Source organism: Chrysoperla carnea, chromosome 2, assembly GCF_905475395.1.
Source record: "Chrysoperla carnea chromosome 2, inChrCarn1.1, whole genome shotgun sequence".
In the NCBI taxonomy this organism is placed as follows: Eukaryota; Metazoa; Arthropoda; class Insecta; order Neuroptera; family Chrysopidae; genus Chrysoperla; species Chrysoperla carnea.
In genome coordinates this window covers 55366993-55389098 of record NC_058338.1, presented here as the reverse complement: position 1 = coordinate 55389098, position 22106 = coordinate 55366993, and the positions used below count along the sequence as shown (strand labels likewise).

Sequence of the window (22106 nt, the reverse complement as noted above, 5' to 3'; positions counted from 1 at the left end):
AATTTGAAATGGATTTTTTCTAAATAAAAATGCTGAGAAGAACTAAAATAAATTTTTGTATACTCTTTTATAATATAATAATTTCAGAGTCAATGGAAAACTCAAGAATATGAATTTGATATATATCTTTATTTAAATAAGTGAAATTTATTACTTTTCACACTAAAAAATACAGAGTACAGCAGATTTTCATGCAGAATTTTTATGTATTAAATACATTTTTTTAGGTTTCACCTTCTAACAATTTATAATGATATGTATTTATGATAATTAAGTATTTAACCTTATTAAAAGTAAAACTTGTAATAAAAATGTTGTTAAATTAATCTTATCTTTATTATTTGCAGTATAAAAAATTCTTTTTAAATAAGTAGAAAAAAAAAATATTCATTAACTTACACGATGCCCTAAGATACTAGATAAAATATATAGATGAAAGGAAATAACGTAATTATGACTTGAGCTCTAAGTTTTAAGTAAATTTCAACAAAATGAAAATAAGTTAATTTTGATATTTAAAAAAAAAAATATCTTTTGTAACGGTTTTATACTTTTAAATCGGTAGATACCTGTACTGAGAAATGAAAAGCGCCTAATTTGCGACTTGTCGCCCAAACTCAAAAAAAGGAGCGTATTCATGAAAAAAATCGCCCAATTCGCGATAAATCGCCCCATCTGGCAACCCTGCTTCTAGTTTCTAAATGTAATGTTCTTATCGTAGAAAGATATATAAATTAAATGGCAATAAAAAATAACGAATTTTGGATATTTGGGGGCTGGTTTTAGTTTAAAGTTGCACAAAGATTTAAGTTGATAGGTTAAATAGTTTTTTTTTAGAATCGTGAGAACCATTTTTTAAAAAACATTTTGAATAAATAAAATGAAGTTATTGAAATAAATACCACAAGACTCGAAGTCATTCGTTATATTGTTAAAAATAAAAATGTAACAATATGTAAAACATTACAAACAATTAAAACAAAAAAATAAAATAAGTCAAGAATAATTAATTCCTATCTATCATTAGTCAGGTACTCCTAGTTCATATAATAAGCCAAATAAATTGTTTTTAAACTGCAGAAGAGACCACTTAATTATTAATAGATAATTTTATTTAATCATTTAATTAAAATAACATTTTTTTTTTTAATTTGGAGTATTTATTTCATTCTTCTAAATATGTCAGCAATCTAATAGATACGAAATTTAAAAAAATTTATTAGCTACGAGATTAGGTTTCATGTCCTAAAAAATGTTGGTAGGGGAAATAGTCTTTAGCGGATATCTCGCCTAAAGTGGGTAATCGGAGCAAACGTGTTTGGCGCGAAAAACGGGTATGAAACTAAAAGTTTGTATGAAAATCCAAAATTTTTAATCCACTTCTTAACCGATTTAAAAATTATTTCGCCTGTAGAATGCTACCTTGTCAACAAATAACCTGGGCTATATTTTAAAAACAGGAGTGAATAAAAGGAGAGCGAAGGCTATAGCACGATAGTCTTTGTTTTTAAAGTTGAAACTTTCTAGGGAACATGAGATTCATTGACTAATGTTCAGCTAGTAAATTAATGAAATAAGTGCTATAAATTATAAAATATATGCATAAAATATTATCTTAAATATGAAATATGGGCGAGCATTATTTTCATATGGCACTGCCGGAGCTAACGGAAGTTTACAAATTACAAGAATGGAATGCATAGAATAATAACCTGAAAGAATGGCTGGCGCTCTCCATAGAATATTATACAGTGCTCTCATGTAATAAGAGCTTCATGTTATGAGGTTTTCAATATTTGTTTTTTTATTTTGCCCATATATAGATTAATAATTAACATAAGGGCAAAAAAGAAAAGCAGTAATAATTAAAAATTTTTTCAATGAGCTGCAATATAATTAAATTGTTTAATTAGTAATAACAATAATCGGAAATTAAACAAATTTTATCATCAATTGTTATTTTTTGTTTTAATATTTATTTTGACAATCAGCTGTTCCAGCAGCTGTGGATGACATCATTTGAGAAGAACTTTAAAATGAAAAACAAAATCTCTCCTCTTTACTACCTTTTAATCTGTACATAGAGGTAAAAATTGCAGAAAAAATTAACACTTCAACACTTTCCTTGATAGTTTTTATGCTTAATTCGATTTTGGTATTTTATGGTTGATAATATACAAGAGATTTACACATTCGGTACATTTTAGTAACTCTCATTCAATGGATCAAATTTTGTAAATTATTCAATTTTATAAAAAAGTAATTGTTCTAAAATGCATATCATATTTTTTATTTGTTTTCTAAATATATTCATTACGTTTATTGGGAGCGAACCAACCTGCGATGAAATACTTCCAAAAGAATTAAAACAAGAAATTCAGAGTTATCAAGCAATTGTGGATCGGATTATTAAAGAAGTTCTTAGTGGAGGGTACCAAAACAAAACTTACGATGAGCTGGCGGTAATTTTTCTCAAAATAATATACTTTATATAAAATTAATTAAAATTTTTTTATCTTTAGTTGTTTACCGATACATTTGGAAGTCGAATAGCAGGTTCAGATAATTTGGAAAACGCAATTGATTATACTTTAAAAAAGTTACAAAATATAGGCTTGGAAAATGTTCATGGCGAGAAAGTTGATGTGCCTCACTGGGTTAGGTAAAATTGTTTCTGATTTAAAAAATTTATTATTAATATTAACTTCTGATAAATTTATTGTTTATAGGGGATTTGAATCAGCCGAATTAATTCAACCCAGACACCAAAAATTAAATATGTTAAGTTTGGGCTATAGTGTAGGAACTCCACCTGAAGGAATAACCGCGGAAGTAGTTGTATTTAGATCGTTTGAAGAAATGTATGTTAATGCAGCATATGTATGTAAACTATTAATTTAGTACAATTACTGTAATTTAACTTCGAACTAATTCTAACTAAGGGGTTTTTTGGGAAAAAAGTGACCAGTTACAGGGAACTGGAAATTTGAACAAATTTAAAAAACATTTTTCAAAGTGAATTAGAGAAGTTTTATTTTTTTATTTTCACACAAAAAGTGTGTTGTTAGTCCTAAACTAACTAATAAACGTAAATTTAAGTTTTTTGATCGCAAATTTTTGATGCTTTAAAACTACCTTAACAGGAGATAAGAAGGAAAATAATGGCTTATTAGTTTTTTTAATACAGATAACAATCCAGACAAATTTTTTTTTATTTGACTCATTTAAAATAGAAAAAAAAATTGTTCTGACTTCAGATTTAGTTGCGGTAAGCAGGCATTTTGAAGTGTCATCACTCAAATCCGTTTATCTTTGTTTAAACTTTACAATGGACTTTTGCATGCATTTTATCATGTTGAGCTACTTTATTGCTCCAGAAAACGCGCATCAAAGATCCAACACAAATTTTATTGACGTTTTTTATCAATCATTATTGACAAGCAATATTAAAATTTAAGCTTCACAAAATACGTATTAAAAACAAAATTATTAGTCTGTGTTTTATGTTGATTTTTATTCTCTTGAATCTTATTCAAAGCTTAGCGAAGTCCGGAAGGTCGAGCTGTTTCCAATAATTTGATGATTATTTTATTATCAGTAATGGAATTCAGTATGTCAACTTCTTCCGCCATAAGCATGAATCTGTCCAGTTTCTCTTGACTCAAAGAAGATCTAATTCTATTTTTGATGTACTTGAGATAGCTGAAAGAACTTTCGCAATCCACCTTTGTGAATTAAAGCGTCAATGCGCATTTCATAGTTAGGTCTAAATTTGGTAAGGTTGCTGTTAACAAGTATATTTCTCATATAACTTAAGTTTAAATACTGAAGAATTCATTAATGTACTCTACACTCCATACACTGCGGTCAATAATTATAGAGATTTTTCGTTTATTCCACAAAATGGGGCCGCAGTTTTGAAGTTTTAATCGATTAAATATACGGATATATTTTAATATTTTTAATATAGAAAACTTTTTCCCATATTACCTACCGGCCCGTTTTTCATTTCTGACCAATTCGCCCTGAATATTTGTGAGCCATAATTTTAAATTTTGAAATTCAGAAGTGGTTATCATCCTCATAATGGCATATTATGGTATTAATCTCTATTTAATATTCGAAGTTGGCACTTTGAAGCTGAAATACTAAAAAAAAAATAAATTTCCGAACGCTATAGAATTAGTCCGATGTTTAAGTACTTTTTGATCTCAAATGATGATTATTTTTCAGGCGAAAAATAAGATCGTTGTTTTTAACGAAAAGTATACCACTTATGGCGAAACAGTAGAATATCGTTCCAAAAGTGCTTCATATGCAGCTCATTATGGAGCTTTAGCTGTATTGATTGCATCTGTTACACCATTTTCATTGGATACACCCCATACTGGTATGCAAAGCTACATGGATAATGTTACACAAATACCAGCTGCCTGTATAACTCATGCCGATGCTCATATGTTGGCACGAATGCAAAAGCGGAAAACTAAACTTGTAATAAAGCTAATAATGAGTGCACAAAATTTACCCAATAGAGTATCAAGAAATGTTATCGCAGATATAACCGGAAATCAATATCCAAGCAATGTGGTTATCGTATCTGGTCATATAGATAGTTGGGATGTTGGACAAGGTGCAATGGACGATGGTGGTGGTGCCTTTATTTCATGGAATGCATTAGGTCTTTTAAAAAAACTTGGTCTTCGAGCGAGAAGAACAATAAGGTAGCATTATAAAATATACTATTTTCTAAATGGTTGAGTCAACGGATTCGTCAACCTAACAATTTGTTATAATCGAATTTTTTTAATTCTAGATCAATTTTATGGACATCTGAAGAGTTTGGTTTAATTGGCGCAGCAGCTTATTTTAAAAGTTTTGATATAAAATCTATAAATTTAATTATGGAATCGGATTTGGGTACTTTCAAACCTCTTGGGTTTGATTTTGCTGGAAATTTAAAATCATCATGCATCGCCCAAGAAATTTTAAAGTAAGCCACAAAATTACTGTAAAGTTTACACTAACAATAATTATTATTCCATATTTTGATTATTAAAGGCTCTTCAAATCGATCGATCTAACTTATTTTAAAAAATCGTCCAGTAATTCCGTCGGAAGTGATATTGAATTATGGACGCGTGTTGGTGTACCTGGTATTTCGTTGAAAACATTGGATGAAAAATATTTTTGGTTTCATCATACTAATGCTGATACAATGGATGTGGAAAATCCGAATGAATTAGATTTATGTACGGCCGTTTTTGCTGCAACTTCGTATGTTGCTGCTGATTTAAGTATCAATTTCCCTCAGCAAATTAACAATACACTAGTTGATATTATGAGACAAAAACAAAAAACTCCTTTGTAAATTTTAATAAATTTTTGGTATATTTATTTCAATTTTCAACTTTAAATGTCCAAAACTGATATTTTTCTAGATTATTGCACTTTCAGATCTCATGATAAGGACAGTTCTGCAATTTTTCCTCTCTTGTCCATCTATATTCTTTTGCAATGGAACATTTTCGTTAATTGATAGGAGCTTTGTTAGTTCAATAATTTATGGACCTAAGCTTTCTGTGGTAATTTACGTTTGTAAAACATACGTAATTTCAGAAGCATCCTAAACAGCAACGGATGAATGGATACAAAGAGCGCAGGTATTTGGGAAAGGAAAAAAAAATTTTATTTGTCAAACTCTAGGTTTCGACAGATTTTGACAATCTTGAATGGACGGAAATTTTACAACACAATCTAAAGAAAAAACGTTTAATTTTTTGTTGGTGATGAATAAACTTAAAAACTACTAGACCGATTTAAAAAAAAATTATTTCACCAATAATATAAATCTACATTATCAGCGGGTAACATTAGATGTATTTTATTTAAAAAAAATTAAGGTTCCACATCCAAAAATTAAATATTTGATTTTATGTTTCTTTATTTTGTTTGTAATGGATAAACTCAAAATTACGGGCTCGATTTTAAAAATTCTTTCACTAACATAAAGCTATGCATTATCAACATAAGCTGTATTTTTTTTTTTTTTAATTAGGGCTCCGCCTCAATAATTTTAGATTTACATCGTCAAAAAATTAAAATCCGTAAAATTGATAATAAAAGGGGGCATAAGTGAGGACAAAGGAAATGAAGGCTATAATAATTAGGCAGTAATTTTTGTTTTTTTAAAGTTCAAATTCTTCAACGAAGCCAGAGAGTAATTGCTAGTTAATTATAAAAACAGCTAAAACTAAATAAATATAATAACAAGATAGTTACTTGGATGACAATTAAAAATTGAAATTTAAAACTTATAATCTATTTTTTTACTGCATTTAGGGCTGCCACCTCCAAGTTCCGCGGTTTCTTTCTTTTTTAGAATTATAATACTGCTCGATATTTCGGATATTTTGTGTACCCACTTTTTCATAATTATTTAATTTTATCAAGTTTAAAAAAAGCTGCTCAGAATTGTCGAATTTACCTGAATTACGAAAAAATAATCAACACGCAATTTTTTTACTCTAGATAATTTATGTTGATATTGGAAATCGAGACTTAGAGAGTTCCCGATCAAATCTGAAAAGGTAGTAGGAACCTTAACTGCATTTATGTGAGCCGTCCTGTACTGGAGACGTCATGAAAAATATAATTGACATATGAGAAACCTAACTTTTGATGCACATGTAAATATAACCAAAAAATCGAATTAATAATTTAGAAGTTTAGAAAATGTTAAAAATTTCTTAAAAAAATTATTAAAAAACAAATTTATAAAATGGCATCATTTGGTAAGTCATTCCAGGCATAAAGATTTTTCTGTAAATATAGACATTTTTTCACATTAGAAAAAGTAACCTACTTTAGATATTCTTTTATATCTTTATGTAAAAGAAAAGGTAACTTTGACCTCGAATCTTATTTAGAAAACCGCAAAGCATCTAGATAAAAATCGTTACAACTTTCGGTCAATAGGTACGCTTTTCTGGAGCACTATTAGATTCAGTACGTTTATTATAAAAATTATGCACAACTGCTAACGAAAATACCTGCTAGTCGCGAGATCTAATTAAAATGTGTCAATTTTTTAGGTAAACTCTTAAGTAGTTTAAATACTGCTTTCAAATTTAATCAACAAACAAATATTATAATATCTCGAACGTATGCGGCTAGAAAAGGTACTCGTGAAAAGGCCCGCAAGAAAAAAGTGAAAGTAGAAGTAAAAAAAATTGGGTTTATCCCACATAATCAACGTGGAAAAGCACAGTTAGTATTTAGAAATAATAATTTTATTTAATTATTTATGCTAAAAGGGTATTTTAATATTTAGATTAGACTTACTGCGTCAATCAAATCGCTTTAATGATTCATGGAAACAGACTCCTGTTGACGATGTTTGGTCGGCTCAATACAACAAATCAAAAGTGTATACTTTTGAAGAAGCAGTCAGTTGTCATCGAGAAACTCACCACCCTACTATGTACAATGTACCAAATGCACCATTGATTGCAAAGATTGAATTGGATATGAGAGCAGAAAAAAAGGTATAAAGAAGAGTATGAAAGAAAGCTGGGGCATATTTACATATTGAGTGCAAGGCAGCAGAATTTTAGAAGCGTAAAATATCTTATCACATTGATGTAAAAAAAACTATCTGTTACAGAATCGATTTATTGACAACATAAGCAGAATTTGTCCAATTCCATATCCATTTCAACACGGCGATGATCGTACAATACTTGTATTTGCCAAAGGTTCAGAATTACAAGACGAAGCTAAGAAAGCTGGTGCTACCCTTGTCGGTGGATCTGAATTAATAAAAGATATTCAAAATGGGGATTTAATGTTACAAGAATTTCAATATACAATAGCACATCCAAATATACTACCGGAATTAGTATCCTTACGTGGATTAATGAAGAAACGATTCCCAAATCCAAAAAATGGAACACTGGGACCAGATATATCGAATATGATACATAACTTTTTAACTGGAATTAAGTATAATGCAAATAAAGATGAAAGAGAACAAGATTATGCAGCTGTAAATGCCGTATTTGGAACTGTAAGATAATTTTTTTTTTAATATTATAAACAAAAATAGGATCGCTGAATCACAAGTCTTTGCACGTAGCTAACCTTAGTAGATAAATGAGAGTTTTACAGTTACAGTAAGTATACGTTGAAAGAAAAGAGGGACACTAGAGCTAGCTTAGCATTTGGTTCTACTGCTCCTTAGGACTATTGATAAAATATCGATGTATCAATAATAAGTTTTTATATGGTCATTTTTTCTCATTAAATTAAACGGACGAATTTACCACGGGAACTAAAATTAATACTTGCCGCTTTTCAGTTTACTTTATTTAGGTACTAACAACATCCTCAAAAAATTGTAGCAGGTTTGGATATTGTCTTTGAGTATGTTGTCAGTATCTAAATAAAGTCAATTGGAAAGCGGCAAGCATTAATTTTAATTCCCGTGGTAATTTCATCAGTTTTTGTGTTGAATAAAACATAAAAGATACGAGCAACTTTCTTTTCATCATAACTCCGTTAATTTTTATGCAAATGACATGAAACTTTTTTGCTTAGATTTCATCACTCTATCGATTCCATCGCCGGGAAAAAAGCACCACTCGGCACCATATAATTTTTGATCTAGAGAGTGAATAAAGCTTAATCGAAAATTTTCATCAAAATCGGTGCTGTAGGTCAAATTTAAGAGATTTCATTTTTTCTTGTTTACTGGTGTAAAACTGCTTTACATCTAAAACAACCAGTGTTTTAAATGTGTAAACCATTTTTGAGCTGACTTGCATTTTTTTTTAATAAAGCCTGTATCGAAATATCGATTTTTTTCGATATATCATACTCCGTTATTGATTATTTAAAAAATATCAAAGTGCTACTACATCCCCGAATTGTAGGTAAATTCTAGATAACTAAAATTAACCAGACAAAATAGCGAGGGAGTAAAATTGCATATTTGAGGGGTATCGAATGATACATATCTGATGTTTGAGAGTCATGTTTAAACATATAGTCTAAGATCCCAATTAGGATCGACCTTCACCCATCTGTTTACCGGATGAAAGTTATTTTTTATGAAATATAAAATGTTAACAAATATCCCTGCAATGGGTTGCCTAAAAAAATGTTGTCCAGACTACTTTTAGTGAAAATATCAAGAGTAAAATTTTTAGAAATTTTTCACTGACTTGCAAATCTTACGAATTTTGATCTACTCGAAAGTAAAAGCCATAAAGAATATGCAGCAGCTATGTTGTCTGCCTTTTTTCGTTCACTATAATCGCATTTATACAGGTTGTAAATAGTAATTACGTTCATCTGTTAATTCATTGACTCGCATATATAAATAAAGATAATTTTATTGCAAATACGGTGCTATATGATTGTCCACAAAATCAGTCAAAAAATAATGTTTACAAGCTTTCCCAGTTTTGATATTTTTATTAAAAGTTGTCTGGACTATATTTTTTAAGGCAACCCACAACAGGGATATTTGTAAATATTTTACATTTCATAAAAAATAACTTTCATTCGGTAAGCAGATAGGTGAAGGTCGACCTTAATTCGGATCTTGTACTAATAATTTTTTTTGTATTGCTATTTTAATTTTAATGATGTTTTTGTTATTTACAGTTAAATATGGAAACAATTCAATTAGAAGAAAATTTAATTGCATTATTGAAAGATGTTGACAGCGCTAAACCGAGAAGAAATAATCCTTTTATTACTAGGTAATTTCTTAGTAAAAATTTAATATATTTAAGAATTACTAATATTTTCATCTTAATAAATTTTGCTACTATAGATGCTATTTATTAAGTCCACCGTCTCGAGAAAAATTTATAATTAATTTGGAGCAGTATATTGATAGTTCAGAGAACACTAATAAATCTTCATTGTCTGATGAAAATGAAGAAGAGGAAGAACCAGCCGAAAAAACTGCAGTTAATTAATTGATTTAATAAAATATGTGTTTAGTTGTTTTAAAATTATAGTTAAGAATAAAGTTTTATTACTTTATAAATTAATATTTTTTTGTTTCATTCAAGCTCCTTTTATTAATAATATGGAGGGTAGAGATAAGGAGAACTATCTTAAATAGGAGTTAAAGTAAAAAAGCGTCCATCTAAAAACAGCAACGACTTAGAACACTTCTTTTAAAACTTACACTTTTGCTACAGCAGCGCCACCCTTATTTGCTGCTTTTAGATGGTTCTCCTTATCTCTACCCTCCATAATTAATAACATGATTTGAATCAAAAGTATTGATCTTGTAGGTACAGTCGTTCTGGGATTGTTTGCGAATGCTTGCTATTATGAATACATTATTATTTGTATTTCGTAGATTAAATGAAAATGAGGAATATACCGTGTGTGTTTGAAGCATCTTGGGATAGAATTATGTCTGTAGTATGACTGAATACAGAATACATTCGTTTAGTAATGCATCTAAAAGAGTAAGACTACAGATACGATAAACAGATACGATAGGACAAGCTGTTGTATGCCTGCAGAGAGTGGGAGATTTGTTGCATACAAATATTATTAATTGCTTTGATAACGTTCAATCATTACTAGTATGTGAATGCTTTTGGAAATACGTGTTTGTATTCTGTTTATTGGTATTCCTTTGGTATACATGTATTGGTAATCCAATGCATGTATATAATACCTCTCTTTTAGATGCATTACTTAATGAATGTATTCTGTATTCAGTCATATTACAGACATAATTCTATCCCTAGATGCTTCAAACACACACGGTATGCTGCAGGGGATACTAAAAAACCAACAATTGAGACAAGGTGTAGTGAATGCATTTTTTAATATAATATAATATTATAATATTTACGAACATACGAACAATATATTATGTTTAGTCTTAAATAAATTATAAAATAACATAAATCTATAAATATGTATATAATTTTTTAATGCTTATTAAAATTTAAAACATATTTTTATATATAGATATACAATATTTGTCAATTCGTCTCTCGTAAAAAAATCATCTTTATTTTAAACTCGTTGAATTTCAAACAATTTCACATATGTGTCATACCATATTGGAGGATCCATGTTCCTAAAAATTATACAACCTTAGTTGAAAATATTAAGTATTGTCAAAACTTGAACAAACAAAAATTATCTTAGGATAATTAAAAAATAATAATCGAAACCTTAAATATATCACACCCCACATGTATGTCCGAAACCATGTAGTTGTACCAGCATTTGCTTGATATTTTCTGATAAGTATTGGATGTGGTACAGGAAGTAGTCCAACTAATGTACCATGTTGTAGAAACTTTAAAATCTCACTTTCATCAGTAAGTCCTCTAAAATTTTAACAAAAATATTTAATAAATTATTAATTCATCCAGATATGTTATGCCTACCACAATCAAAAGCCCTAAGTGTTCAAAACACGATTTTATGTTATGTGAGCGTGGGTTAGTTCCTTGTACAATTTCGAACAATAAATTATTAGAATTCACAAATAAACAATTAAAAACAAACAATTGAATGTGTTAATTGTTTAAATACCATGTATAAACAGTGTTGATTACACTTTCACATTACATATCACGGATACATAGTGATGTTTACGAAAAAATGTTTCAAACAAAACTTGTGTATTTTTTATAAGGAACATTTTATACATTTAAGCTTTTGTTCTAGCTCTAACGGTTTACAAGATGGATCCTACAGACCCAAGACCTAATTAACCTATGTTGCTGATTTACGAACTTGAACTCACTTTTTATTTCCTGAACACGCTATAAAAATTTCAGCTTGATATCTTTTTTCGTTTTTGAGTTATCGTGTTCACAGACAGACAGACAAACAGACAACCGGAAATGGATTAATTTACTGATTTTATGAACACCTATACCAAAATTTTATAAGTAGTATCAATATTTTAAGCGTTACAAATTTGGGACTAAAATTAATACTTTGATATTTGCATGGTATAAAAAGTTTTAAAGTAATTTTGAACAAGTAGAGTTTTGACTGTAACGTGCACTAAAAATATATTACTTGTCAATGCAAATTTTTTCTACTTGAGGAACTAAAACTTGTAGTAATCGCATTATTGTTTGTAATGGTAATTTACTTTTCCATGAATGTACCCACTCTGCAGTTGGGACCCATATATCATTCATTGAATGTTTTTGTGTTGTTTCTTGAGAAACACGAATTAAGTCTTTCTAAAAACGCAAACAAAAATAAAATAAAAAAACTTGTATTAAGCGACGGCCATGAGTAGTAATCCATAAATAATAACTTACCTGATTTACCGTACACTTTCTTTGAGGTTCATTTTCATTTTCAGGTGTCCCATTCTTTGATGATGAATTTGAATGTATAGACAAGGCAGGTGATCCAGGTGATAATGGCTACAACAACAAAAAATCACCAAATTATTTTCGTTTTTATAAAAATAACAATTAACTAAACTTACTGATTCAGCTGTATTAATTAAACTAGTTTCAGCTCCAGATTCATTCTGATTAAGTTTTGGTTTATCCACATGTACATTATTTGAGTCATTAGTTGTTGGACTTAAATTTAAATTTAATGCATTCATTTGATGGAATGTTGGATGCGCACTTTCTTTTTCAGTCATTTGTCCAATACCCGGTGTATCTGGTAATGATGCTTTTAGCGTACCCGGTTGTGCAGGTAAAGCTGGATGTGAACCTTCCATGGGTATTTCAGGACTTAATGGACGAACATTATCATTTGTATTTTCAATATCAATATTTGATTCTATATTAGATGCCAATTGACGTTTACTGCGTTTACTTAACGAACGTGATATAGTACTGTAGTCAGATGGTAAATTTGCAAGAGCATGGAATACTTGACGTTTACGAATTATCGTGTATATTAAATTTGAATTTCCTGCAAAATTATTTAGAATTGAAAATAATTTAATTGAAAATTGCAACTCAGTGCAAATAAATAATAACCATTCAGGTCTCTTGATGTTACGGAGGTTATGGGAGGAATCGCCCAAGTGCACTTCTCACCTGAGCCTATAGCGAACCTTGATTATTGGGTTTTAAGGGAGGCTATGCTTCAGATCAAGTTGTGCTTAATCACAACTAGAATATTTTACTATGTTCGTTAAACTTACTAGGCTGAGAACCATTGAACCTTTTGACATGAAAGATTCATTCGTTCTGGAGTAAGCCCTGACAGAAAATTTGTGGACTTCCTGTTTTGCCTTAGCTTTTGACAAAATTCCATAGTTTTATTTATCTCTTTATCCTTGTAACAATAGTTAGGTTAGAGTGGCTGCCTTGGGGTGGAAGATTTACATATCTAGATGCTAGCAACTCGATTGCAGTACCCTTTTCATTATTTATTATTAAGTTCACTAGTTAAAGCACAAGTTCAACGCTAAAATAATATTTTAAAATGGTGTGGCAACTTTTTGGCTTGTAATTTATAAAAATTAGTTGTTGATATGCTAAATATTCGAAATATACATACCGTCAAATTGATACTGAATGATATTATTAAATATTTCCAATAAAAAGAATACTAAATGATGATTATTTTTTGAAGAGAACAGGAACCATGGAGTACTAAATGCTTCCAATAAATGCAATAGTTTGGTACTGGCAACCATTGATAATGTTTTTAAGTACGGTGATACTGCAAACAAAATTGTAATTAATAAAATCTGAGTGATAAATAAGGGAAAGGCGAGGGTATTTAATTTTATATTTTATACTATTTTGGAACTTGGCTAGAAATAGGATATACTATACCATTGACTAGAATAGTAAGTAAACAATCAAATAATGGTTGTAATCGTTGATGTCCAGTAGTAATAATCTTATGAAATACGGTGACTAGTAAATCAGCATGTGTGCCAGAAAACACAGGAATGTCCATTGGAATGGTTGCAGTATATGGTTTATTTAAACGTACACCAAAATTACGTTCACCAGACAGTAATAATAAAATAAACACACCAATATGCATTAAACCAACACGAGCTTAAAAAGAAATTTTATTTTAATTATAAAAACTTCTTTAAATTTGAATTAACTATAAATTGTTTTTACTTACATTGATCAGCACGCGAATCGTTCAAATGGTATAAAATAGGTACCAAAATTTCTAGTACATCACTGCTTTTTAAAACATAATATAAAAATTTCTAGAAAATAGGCACAGTCTAATTTTAGTATAAAATAATATTATTTTTTATAAGTTATCCATTAATTACATTACACATTAGTTGGAAGAGATAATATATAGTGGAGATGAAGCAGTAATAACTATCATGAAATCATTTTTAATTAACAAACCCTCGCACAGTGGAAAAAAATTCAGAAAATCTTGACTTTCTTCGTCTATAAAAGTCTACAGTGAGCCAATTGTAGAAGGTTTAATACGAAGCCTTTGATATCATTAAAAACTCGTAGTTCCATTCGATCTAGACACTAATGACGCGGTTATGGCACCTGTTTATGATATGGAAGGTAGAGAAAATAAGGGTTCTTAAAAAAACCGAAATCACGATAACGTAGCGAAAAAAGTATGACCTGCAATTATTTTTCAGATCAGGTTTCATATTTTCAGTCAAAATTTTTTTTAAATACATAAAAATATTTTTAAAACTCTACGAAATAATTATATCACCAAAACTCTTCAAAATAATTAAATCTAATAATTAAAAAATATTGTTTTAATAAAAAAATAGGCAAAATATATATTTTCATCATTTAAAATTTAAAAACATTTGTTTATTTAAAGTTGGCAGCAGAGACTTTTCGGATACTCAGTCTCATTTAAATGAGACTTTTCGGATGTTTTTATTATACGGAGTCGGTTCTACTCATCCTGTAACCTCAATACAACCGCCTTACCAGTGAATGAGAATAACGAGAATATAATTGCATTTTGTTAAAATATATCCCCTTAAGGACCCACAATAAAAATATTTAGCTAGATTATAAAATTATTAATTAGCTAGACCGGTTTCGATTGCTTTGGCAATCCTCTTCAATAGCATTAAACCTCTTAAAATTAAAAAAATCTTAAAATTAAACAATTAATTACTAAACTCCGAAAAAAGGCCGCATCACCCTGAAACAAATAATAAAATATTACCCTTAAAATGGAATGGAACAGTTAACTAGAGTACATGTGACGATTAAGTTTATTGCTTAATTATACTTGTGGTGTACACTTTTTACCTGTTTTATTTGAAGGGATCGAATGGTGATCGAAAAACAACACAATTTGGGCAGTGTTTCTTTTAGTTACCTGTTTCAGTTGTGTTGTCTCGAGATACTATAATTTATTCTATTTTTCAACTTTATTTTTATTTATTTCTCTTTCCTATTATTATTTTTTGATTTTTGATATATTTTTTGATTTTTCATTTTTGCTTATTATTTTTACTTAATTTGATTTTTTGTTTTGTTTCAGTTTGTCATTTGGTAAATTTTTTATTTTTCAACTTATTTTCTTGTATTTTTATTTGTTTTATATTTTTCTTTATAATTTTGCTTACTTCAATTTCATTTTTTATTTTATATTTTATTCTGTTTTAGGTACACTAACTAATAACTTCTTTTGTTTTAGGTACACTAATCAATAATTTCTTCTGTTTTAGGTACACCATTTTACTTCATTTGGTAATACTTATTCTATTGTTCTTTAATTATTTTTATTTATTATTTTTTGTTTTTTAATTTGCTTATTTTCATTGAATTTTATTTTGGTTTGTTACAGGTTTTTCTAAATTCTAATTATTTATTCTGTTTTAGGTGTATCGAGGATAAATTTTTTAATTTGTTGGTAATCTATTTTTCTCTTTAATTTTTATTTCTGTGTTTATATTTGATATTTACAACTTTCCTTATCTTATATTTTATTTTAGGCTAAGGCTTAATCCCTTAGTTTGTTTGATATATTCATAACGATAATCCTATCTTAGGATTTAAACTTAATATTTTATTGTGTTTTAGGTGAAAGCAGGCAGATACATTGTTTTAGAGGGTGTAACATAAAGATTTATTATTATAATCTGGTAAATAATTTTATTTTTATTTTAAGGGTAATATTTTATTATTATTTGTTTCAGGGTGATGCGGCGTTTTTTCGGAGTTTAGTAATTAATTGTTTAATTTTAAGATTTTTTTAATTTTAAGAGGTTTAATGCTACTGAAGAGGATTGCCAAAGCAATCGAAACCGGTCTAGCTAATTAATAATTTTATAATTTAGCTAAATATTTTTATTGTGGGTCCTTAAGGGGATATATTTTAACAAAATGCATAATACAGCCCACAGAAATGCTCATCTTAATTTGAATGAGCATATAATTAATTATGGATAGTATTAGGTAAAAAAATTAACGAAATTTACATAACGTAATTAATGGAAGCAACTTATACTAAATAAATTAAAAATTACCTTATTATAATCACACATTTTCCAGAAAAATACCAATAATTCTTGATGAAAATGTACTTTCTTTGTAGAGTTTGGTAAATAAGTTTGCATTAAAGGATTATTAAGTAATCTGGTAACACCACGTAGAATAAAATGAAAATCTTCATCACGATGAATACGTGATAAATAATTTATGAACAAATTATCTGGTACCGAACCCTAAATATAAAATAATAATTAAGAAATTAAATTATAGAAAAGAGGATTTATGATCAATTTTTATCTTCTAAATACGTATTGGGGGGAGCATTCATTTCACGGTTGACTAATTTTAATAATATACGCAAGCGCGTGTTAAACATTGCCCGGTTATTTTTTGCAATAAAAAAAAATGTACATTAGATAGTTGCTCAAATATGATCAATTTTTGTCTTGTAAATACTTATTTCGAAAATACAAAACTGACCTTATTGGGTTAAATTATATTTCATGATTCTAGAATCTTTTCATCAATTACCTACAATATATTTTTAAGACTAATTTTAACAATGTACAAAAGCGTGTGTTAAGTAAGCATTGCACGGCTATTTTTTCAATACAAAAATAGCCCTTGTTTATAAGGTGACACTACAGTTATCAAACATTATTTTTAAGATTAACTTTAAATGGTTTGTATTTAACCACTATGCTTTGTTTATATAAAATTATCGAGATTATATTCTTCAAACATTCGCTGAGTATTTAAAAACGAATATTAAAGACATTTTCTATGATAATTTAAACAAATTTAGGCTTGTAAAATATGTTTATATAAATTCTTTAAAACTGTAAAATTTACAAACTACTTCACTAAATTAGTATTTACCATAAATCTACGAAAGCTATACAAAGCGTCGGCATAAAGCAATATTAATAATTTTTGTTATTCTTACCGATAAGATCACGCGTAGCTGTTAATTACATTAAAAAGACAAAATTTATAATATTCAGTTATATAGGGTGCCGTATCGTTTATGTCGGTATGTAAAAATGGAATAATTTTGAAAAAAAAAAACAACCGATTTCTGTATATAAGGTATATTTATTCAATTTGGTCCTCAACAATTTATTTGGATTAGTTTTTAAATACTACTTCGTGGCCACCTCTATTAGCCAAAACGAAATATGCCTTTTATGCTGTGTTTTGAGCATGCAATGGCGTTTCATGAATCTCGTTTGAATTCTCCGTTCCCCAAATGCGGCAATTTTGCTTATTAGCGCCGCTAGAGAGTGTGAAATAACCCTTGTGAGGCATCAAAATTTAGTTTTAAAAATCTGATTCAGTGCCAATCATTCAAGCGACTGTTTGGTGGCCATATGACACTTTTGGGTTCTGGGCTCTCCCTGAATGTTTCAACCAGTTCATTGGAACGCTTTGGTCCTTATAAACGGCAGGCTGACAATCTCCTATTCCCCTATTCCGTGTTCAAAAAAATAACACCAAACGACGAATAGTGTTGTTGTCAGACGGTTCCTGTTGGCCACGATATTTTCGACGATTTGCACGCTGAGTGAACGACTATTTTCAATGAACAGAGTCACTATTTCGCCGCGTTGTTTTATTATGAAGCGACTCGTGGTTAAAATTGTACTGAATTGTTTCAAAAAAAATGTCTAATCAACTCAATCTGTTGACAAATGCTAAAGTTATTCAATGTTTTCATACTGGCATAAAATATGGCACACCCTGTAGAATGAAATTAGTGATTTCTATTCGTGTTAAAAATAATTATATGCGATAATGAATATTAATAATAGGTCAAGACTAATTGATTTTTTAAATCTTAATAGTTTTATGGCACAAATGTTATCGGTTTTTAATTAAAATTCTATTTAATTCAACCAAAGGATTTATGAGTTAGTACAAACTAATCAATCCCTAATACACAATGGCGTACCCTGAGTTATTTTCAACCAATTCAAATTTTAAATTTAAAACTCCTTCGACGCAGATCACAAACTCCATTTTACGCCACTGTTTTAAAAATTTTTTAAAACATATATATAATTGTATTAAATGCATTACCTCTTCAGTATCAGCAGAACTTGTATCATGATCTAATGTCACAATTAATATTTGCAATGCTGTGTCAACCAAAGGTTCCATTGTATCAGCAAATATTAAATGATTGTATGGTACACCTAAGCCGACTGGATCATAAGCGCATACGGTATTCAATAGTGAAGTAAACATTGGGAGAGCATGTCTATTTTCTGCACTAGTCAAATAACTGCAAAAAAATTGTTATAATTTTTCTTTAAAACACAATAATATTGTTTAAAAAAGTGGGTAAGTTTGCGTTAAATCGAAGTAAGGTGAAATTTCAATGGCAGGAAGTGATGAATTTACACAGATATACGTTCCTGGAAACATATATTACTGGCTTTATTTGAACTTTAATCAACTCATCTCATCTAACAAAATTTTTAGGGCTTTGTATCCTTTGAGATTTTTTACCAACTCATCAAGAACTATCAGAATACTTTTTTCATAACAGGCAAGTCCTTTAGTTAAAAAATTTAGTAATAAAATAAAAAACACTTACGCAATCCATCGATTTGGTGATGTAGAAATATCAGTTGGAGGTTGATACATTGTTTCACTAAAACATGTTAGTAATAACTTCAATATTTCAGTACGATTATGATCTAATGTTGGATGCCGTGGCGGCGAATGGGCAAAACCTACACCAGCTTCCCATATATATTCACAACTATCTATTGCACTTAAATCTTCAGCTTTATCCTACATTTAAAAACAAAATTATAAATCCATAAAATATGTATAATTATTTTATAAATAATTATACATATTATTTATAATATATATAAGTTCTTACCGGGCCTAATTTTCGACTACCTACAACAGTAAAATCTGGACAAAATAATAAATCCTGAAATATAAAAAAACATAAATTTCATTGATAATGTCTCCAGTCTATTGTAATTTTTGAGATAAATTAATACAAGTTGTCCGATTTCAAAAGCTTATGTACGTTTGATGATTACTTACGCATAATGCATTTATGAGGGATTGCGCAAGTGGAACAGATTCTTCATCCTCATCGGTTTGGCTAGGTAAAGCTGACCAAAAAAACCCTCTCCACTCATTATCCTCGAATATGTACGGTAAGATACGGGTTAATAATCGTACACAATTTAAGACTAAAAAAGTAACAAGTCTTTATTTAAAATGTATATTTTTTAACGAAATATTATTAAAAGCCAAGTGCGTATCGTACAAGCATAAAATGAATTAGGTAGTTTTTAATAAAACATTAGGTAGTTTAACAATAATAAATTTTTTCATTAGAAATTGTAAATAACTAGCTCGGCCCGTGCGGAATTCCACAGTGCGGTACCCGTGGCTAAAAACAGGCTAGATAAATATCAATAGTAATTTACTTAATTTTTTTCATAGGCAATATTATAACAGATATGATATGCAAATTACATACTAAACAAAACTAAAGCTTAATATTATTTTTATTTATTGTTTTTTGTTTACTTATAATCATGCATACGATATTTATTTACATCATGGTCTATTCGACTATATTTGATGAAATATGATACATACAGCAGTTCGAGTGTATTTTTTCAATTCTCTTTAACTAATATTACTTGACAAGATATTTGTCAATATTTAGTTTACGCCTGTATGTATCATATTTCATCAAATATAGTCGAATAGACCATGATGTAAATAAATATCGTATGCATGATTATAAGTAAACAAAAAACAATAAATAAGTGGATAAACAAATTAAAAAAATTCATTGAGATGAAAAAAATGCTTTTGTGTCTAGAACTCGAATAGCCTAATTGGTAGAGCGCTTGACATGAATCCAAGAAGTCCGGGTTCGAGTGTATTTTTTTCAATTATTTTTAACTTAATATATTTCTCTATGCTGTTTTTTCCTAAGCGTTACATTTTAGATAGTGACTCTATTTTTCGTCATTAGCCAGCACGATAAGGTCTAAAATGAGGGTCCGTAAATCATAGAAATTAATAAAGGAAGATCTCGAAAAGTGACATAAAAACAGGCTTAAAAAATATATATATAAGATAACTAGAAATTTTCTTTTTATAAAAACAAAAGCGATGAATAAAAATTTGTATTTTCATAACGATATGAAATTGGTGCCATTAAAAGTGTTCGTAATATTAGAAAATATTTTTTATACATTTCTCTCCAGGAGAGTATTTTTCGAGATAGGAACCTAAATAATTCTTTCAAGGCAGTGCAAAATATTTGTCATTTTTCGTATTCCCAGTTGTAATAACAAAGAGAAAGGATGTTTCTTAATATTGATAACAAAAATAAATAGAGAGACACGAAAAATAGGAAAAATGAAAAATTTTTGTATAACAATTTAAAAGGTACGGCATTTTTTATCGCTTTTATGGTAAATTGATAAAAAATCGACTGATATAATACCCGCAACTACACTGCAGTAATGTATAATTTAAATAAAACATTTTATGTTAAGTTTAGTCTGATAACTAAAACATTTGAATTTATGATTACTGCGCATTGACCGGAAGTTTTGTGTGGGAAAATCCACATCATACCAAAATTTCTGATACAAAATTTAAGTAATTATACCATGGTCTTTTCATTTGGAATTTTCACCCTTCTTCCCTGAACAAAACAAATTTTTACTCTCAGGCTTGGATTATCTAACGGGTTCAGCAAAACTTGCCCTTAAAAATTTTACCATTTAACAAAAGATATTGTGCATAAATTTTAGATTTAAAAACTTTAAGTAATGGTTAATTAAAATTGTTATCTCCATAAATTTAATTAACAAACACTCATAAAAATATTCATTTTTATAATATTAGTAGGAAATTATACGTAATATAATAATAATAATGTAAGATAATAAAAACGATTGAGTGATAAGAAACTGTCAAAGCATTTTTAGTATTACGTTATAAGGAGAGAGGAACTTACCCGTTTGCTGTTCTTGTTGTGTTCGACAACTGTTATCAACTGCTTTAACTAATTTCTCCACAGCTTTATAACATAATGTCGCTAAATTAGACGGTGCCTCTTCACGCAGAGCACGTATTTCTCTAGCTGGTACTAATGTAAAAACATCTTGTACACTCGTCACATTTTCAGACCAAAATTGTTCCCAAAATGTCTCATCTTCAGGGTCGATTGGCTATTTTAATAATTTATACATTAAATACATTTTGTTTATGTTTACTAGTTTTAACATATGTTTACCTGTGTTTTTGATGTTAATTGTACAACAGCTTTACGAAAATTTAATTTTGTATCACTATTTCCCATAATTAATTAATGTTTTGAATCTTTTTTTCTATGTTTTGACTTGTTTATAGCAAACGTCAAAATTATTTATTGAATAACAAATGACAAGAAACCGGAACTAATGGCGTATTGCATATTGAACTAAAAAGGAAACTGGTATGACAGAAATGTATTTGTCTCTTTTATAATCATGAAAATGGCAATTAACTATCACTTATTATTGAATGACGTCAGTTTCTAAATGAACTGATATGAAGGTCTTTCCGTCAACAAAAGATTTTATGTTTTACCACAGACTTATAAATGTTAAAAACATAGACTTA

General features: G+C 28.8%; 3 protein-coding genes across 7 annotated transcripts; 2 read left to right on the top strand and 1 right to left on the bottom strand.

Moving 5' to 3' along the window:
* The first annotated feature begins 2009 nt into the window (after positions 1-2009).
* LOC123292789 (carboxypeptidase Q-like) lies at positions 2010-6074 on the top strand. The gene is made up of 7 exons (XM_044873503.1): positions 2010-2462; positions 2523-2662; positions 2730-2880; positions 4234-4724; positions 4817-4993; positions 5062-5367; positions 6059-6074. The coding sequence occupies exons 1-7, from the start codon at positions 2274-2276 to the stop codon at positions 6072-6074; spliced, it is 1470 nt and encodes a 489-aa protein (XP_044729438.1). The 5' UTR covers positions 2010-2273.
* A 564-nt stretch (positions 6075-6638) lies between these two features.
* LOC123292421 (50S ribosomal protein L1) lies at positions 6639-10010 on the top strand. Its single transcript, XM_044873070.1, has 6 exons — positions 6639-6794; positions 7095-7269; positions 7334-7547; positions 7667-8068; positions 9670-9767; positions 9842-10010. The coding sequence occupies exons 1-6, from the start codon at positions 6782-6784 to the stop codon at positions 9987-9989; spliced, it is 1050 nt and encodes a 349-aa protein (XP_044729005.1). The 5' UTR covers positions 6639-6781; the 3' UTR covers positions 9990-10010.
* Positions 10011-11012: 1002 nt separating this feature from the next.
* Positions 11013-21898, bottom strand: LOC123292506 (protein HID1). Of its 5 annotated transcripts, XM_044873216.1 has the most exons (16): positions 21739-21898; positions 21460-21673; positions 19512-19663; positions 19339-19392; positions 19045-19244; positions 18525-18729; positions 17392-17409; positions 16481-16678; positions 14125-14215; positions 13821-14051; positions 13540-13704; positions 12503-12945; positions 12330-12437; positions 12079-12248; positions 11217-11375; positions 11013-11119 (listed from the first exon to the last, which is right to left on the bottom strand). In XM_044873216.1, exons 1-16 carry the CDS (start codon positions 21802-21804, stop codon positions 11056-11058), a joined length of 2538 nt encoding a protein of 845 aa, XP_044729151.1. In that variant the 5' UTR covers positions 21805-21898; the 3' UTR covers positions 11013-11055. The 5 variants fall into 5 exon arrangements, with proteins under 5 accessions (XP_044729151.1, XP_044729152.1, XP_044729153.1 ...); XM_044873217.1 differs by lacking the exon at positions 17392-17409; XM_044873218.1 differs by lacking the exon at positions 17392-17409 and having other exon boundaries at positions 12330-12383; positions 12572-12945.
* Between the last annotated feature and the right edge of the window lie 208 nt (positions 21899-22106).

What these genes read in the sequence shown, in the direction of transcription:
- LOC123292789 (XM_044873503.1), top strand. Translation starts at nt 2,274, where the DNA reads ATGCATATCATATTTTTTATTTGTTTTCTAAATATATTCATTACGTTT. An exon ending in TGTATGTTAATGCAGCATAT is followed by an intron (nt 2,881 to 4,233) that starts GTATGTAAACTA and finishes ATTATTTTTCAG; the next exon opens with GCGAAAAATAAGATCGTTGT. An exon ending in CGAGCGAGAAGAACAATAAG is followed by an intron (nt 4,725 to 4,816) that starts GTAGCATTATAA and finishes TTTTAATTCTAG; the next exon opens with ATCAATTTTATGGACATCTG.
- LOC123292506 (XM_044873216.1), bottom strand. Translation starts at nt 21,804, where the DNA reads ATGGGAAATAGTGATACAAAATTAAATTTTCGTAAAGCTGTTGTACAA. An exon ending in TCACCAAATCGATGGATTGC is followed by an intron (nt 18,730 to 19,044) that starts GTAAGTGTTTTT and finishes ATTTTTTTGCAG; the next exon opens with TTATTTGACTAGTGCAGAAA. An exon ending in GAAAAAATTTGCATTGACAA is followed by an intron (nt 11,376 to 12,078) that starts GTAATATATTTT and finishes TTAAAATTTTAG; the next exon opens with AGGACTTACTGATGAAAGTG.
- LOC123292421 (XM_044873070.1), top strand. An exon ending in ATATGAGAGCAGAAAAAAAG is followed by an intron (nt 7,548 to 7,666) that starts GTATAAAGAAGA and finishes TATCTGTTACAG; the next exon opens with AATCGATTTATTGACAACAT. An exon ending in TAAATGCCGTATTTGGAACT is followed by an intron (nt 8,069 to 9,669) that starts GTAAGATAATTT and finishes TGTTATTTACAG; the next exon opens with TTAAATATGGAAACAATTCA.